Source organism: Propithecus coquereli, unplaced genomic scaffold (assembly GCF_000956105.1).
Source record: "Propithecus coquereli isolate 6110/MARCELLA unplaced genomic scaffold, Pcoq_1.0 Scaffold74, whole genome shotgun sequence".
Lineage (NCBI taxonomy): Eukaryota > Metazoa > Chordata > Mammalia > Primates > Indriidae > Propithecus > Propithecus coquereli.
This window is the reverse complement of record NW_012153507.1, coordinates 6,363,875-6,366,695: the sequence shown is the minus strand read 5'-3', so window position 1 is coordinate 6,366,695 and position 2,821 is coordinate 6,363,875. Positions and strand designations below refer to the sequence as shown.

General features: G+C 45.6%; 1 protein-coding gene across 1 annotated transcript; it reads left to right on the top strand.

The window, feature by feature from the left end:
- Positions 1 to 274: 274 nt before the first annotated feature.
- Positions 275 to 1,210, top strand: LOC105824466 (olfactory receptor 10J4). Its single transcript, XM_012661902.1, has one exon. It carries the CDS (start codon positions 275 to 277, stop codon positions 1,208 to 1,210), a length of 936 nt encoding a protein of 311 aa, XP_012517356.1.
- Positions 1,211 to 2,821: the final 1,611 nt, after the last annotated feature.

The window sequence follows — 2,821 nt, the reverse complement described above, 5'->3', positions numbered from 1 at the left end:
GAGGAGCACATGTACTGCCTTTCATATTTACTCCCCCACAACACACACACACTGCATCTGCCCCCCACCCCACCCCACGTCCCAGGGCCAAGATGAGAACCTTGAGAAGTCTTTGAGCACTTGGCCAGTGTCCGAATGTACACAGCTTCTGAAACCCAGAGCTATACCCATTTTTAGTCGCTGCACATGGCTGATGATGACCCTGGACCAGGCTACTGTTCGCCCGGTTGCTCAACCTTCCCACTTCATCTTTTTCAAACCCAGATTCTCCTCAATGCCACAACTGAATTTCACAGCCGTGACTGAGTTTATCTTTGAGGGTTTCTCCATTTTTGGGTGGCATCACAGACTCATCCTCTTTGTGGTCTTTTTGGTCTTGTACCTCTTGACCCTTTCCAGCAATGCTATCATCTTGACAATTATCCACCTTAATCGTCACCTTCACACCCCCATGTACTTCTTCCTGAGCGTGCTGTCCATTTCTGAGACCTGTTACACTGTGGCCATCATCCCCCGCATGCTGTCTTGTCTCCTCAGCCCCCAACAAGCCATCTCCATCCCAGACTGTGCCACTCAGCTCTTCTTCTACCTTACTTTTGGTGTCAACAACTGCTTCCTGCTCACTGCCATGGGATATGACCGCTATGTGGCCATCTGCAACCCCCTACGGTATTCAGTTGTCATGGGCAAAAAGGCTTGTACATACTTGGCAACTGGATCCTGGAGTATTGGCCTGAGCATAGCTATCATTCAGGTGTCTTCTGTGTTCAGCCTGCCCTTCTGTGATGCCAACATCATCTCCCACTTCTTTTGTGATATCCGGCCGTTAATGAAGCTCGCCTGTGCTGACACTACTATCAAAGAATTTATCACTTTGCTCATCAGTCTCTGTGTCCTTGTTCTGCCCATGGTCTTGATCTTTATTTCCTATGTCCTGATTGTCACCAACATCCTCAAGATTGCATCGGCTGAGGGCCGGAAAAAGGCCTTCGCCACTTGTGCCTCACACCTCACAGTGGTCATTGTCCACTACGGCTGTACCTCCTTCATCTACCTAAAACCCAAGTCCCAAAATTCCCTGCAGGACAGACTTATCTCCGTGACATACACTGTCATCACCCCCCTGCTGAATCCTGTTGTGTACAGCCTGAGGAACAAAGAGGTCAAGAGTGCCTTGCTCAGAGCTTTGGGCAGAAAGCCCCTCTCTTAGGTGCTGGTAAGTTCAATAACAATAACATGTGAAAAGCTTGGTGAGGTGTCACTGTGAGGGAGTCAGTCAGATAAGAGAGGGTATGAGGGCACCAGGAGCCTGGTCTGGGAAGCATCTGGGAATGAGAGGGCTAGAATGAAACAAAGAAGAAAAATATTAATGAAAAAAAGAGATGGATGGATTTGCCAAGCCAGATAGATGAGTTTAACAAGCTTGATGAAAAGCAAATAAGACAAAGCATATTCATACACTGTACTATAATGTTAGACATTATTCCTGTTATTTGTGACCTAGGATATATAAACCAGCAGGGAGGCTGGGAAGAATAATAGCATCATATCACAGGGATTTATGTACGCTGAACCTGGCCTCAGCATGAAAATCTGGGCACTAAGATCACGGGTCCTCCGTTGTTTACACATGACTCTTCCAGTGCTACACTTTACACTGTAGTTAACGGCAACAAAAAACTCACTTCATTAATTATTTACCTTGTGCCTATACTACATGTACAAACCCTAGACAGCTGTATCAGACACAGGCTCTGATAGCCAGTTTACAAGATGTTTGAGAAGTTTCAGTTTTGAGCAGTTTAAGCAAAACGCATAAAAATGACTTTCATACCCTGTCCCCTCTCTCCAGACACCTTGGGCAGTATAATGGGCTCTGTTGTCACTCTGCCCAGATCCCCTTTGCTGGGCTGGTGTGCCCATGCCCAGTTGATGTGGATGTTGAAATGCTGTTTATAGCTGCCCTCTTCTATGAAGAATTGCCATTGGCTGAAAGGGAGATAAGGCCCCACATACCCCATCCTCACAAGGACACACTACAAGGAATGCCTGAATGACACAAAAGGTACAACAGGTAGCCCACCTTGGCTCAAGATGGGAGCGATTCTAGGGCACAATTCTAGATCCCTCCATTAGATCAGGCTGAAGTTAGCCTTGAGCTGAGGCCACATTCTCGCTCAGCTATCACCCTGTCCCATCCTGCTTCTCTCATTCCCTTTCCTCTGGGAGTACTCCCTAATCAATCACTGTACCCAGAACCTTGTTTAAGGCTCTGCTTCTAGAGAACTCGACCTCATTTGTAGAGTGGGTTCCCCATTTTAAGGAGGTCCTGACTTTGTAAATGGGCTTCTCCTATAGTCTCTGATCCTATGTTCCAGTAAAATGAAACTATTCTGTCAGTCTTCCAAGTATTACTTCCTGGATACACCTACCATGGGTTAATAAACCACTCAGCGTCTATCTGCATTTCTCCTCCATTGCCACCCATTCCCCTACACTCAATCCCTTTCCCTCTACCTAATGGCCTAACAAATACATCTCAGGCATCATCCCCTCTTCTCTCCTAGTTGCCTCAGTCGCTACAAGGAGCCCAGGATTCCTGTGTGCATCACTCCCATGTGCAGTCTGAGTAAATACTGACAAAAGCACGTGCAACTATTTTTGAATTTATCATAATTCATTTGAAAGCACCAACTTCTAAGTCACAGTTGCCTTTTTTAAAATTCATTTTTTCTATCATATGTACAAATAATACAATTGTTATCCAACTATTATCAAGTTGTAGATCCATGAAATATTCTGAAATTAAAAAGGAGTTTTC

What these genes read in the sequence shown, in the direction of transcription:
- LOC105824466 (XM_012661902.1), top strand. Translation starts at nt 275, where the DNA reads ATGCCACAACTGAATTTCACAGCCGTGACTGAGTTTATCTTTGAGGGT.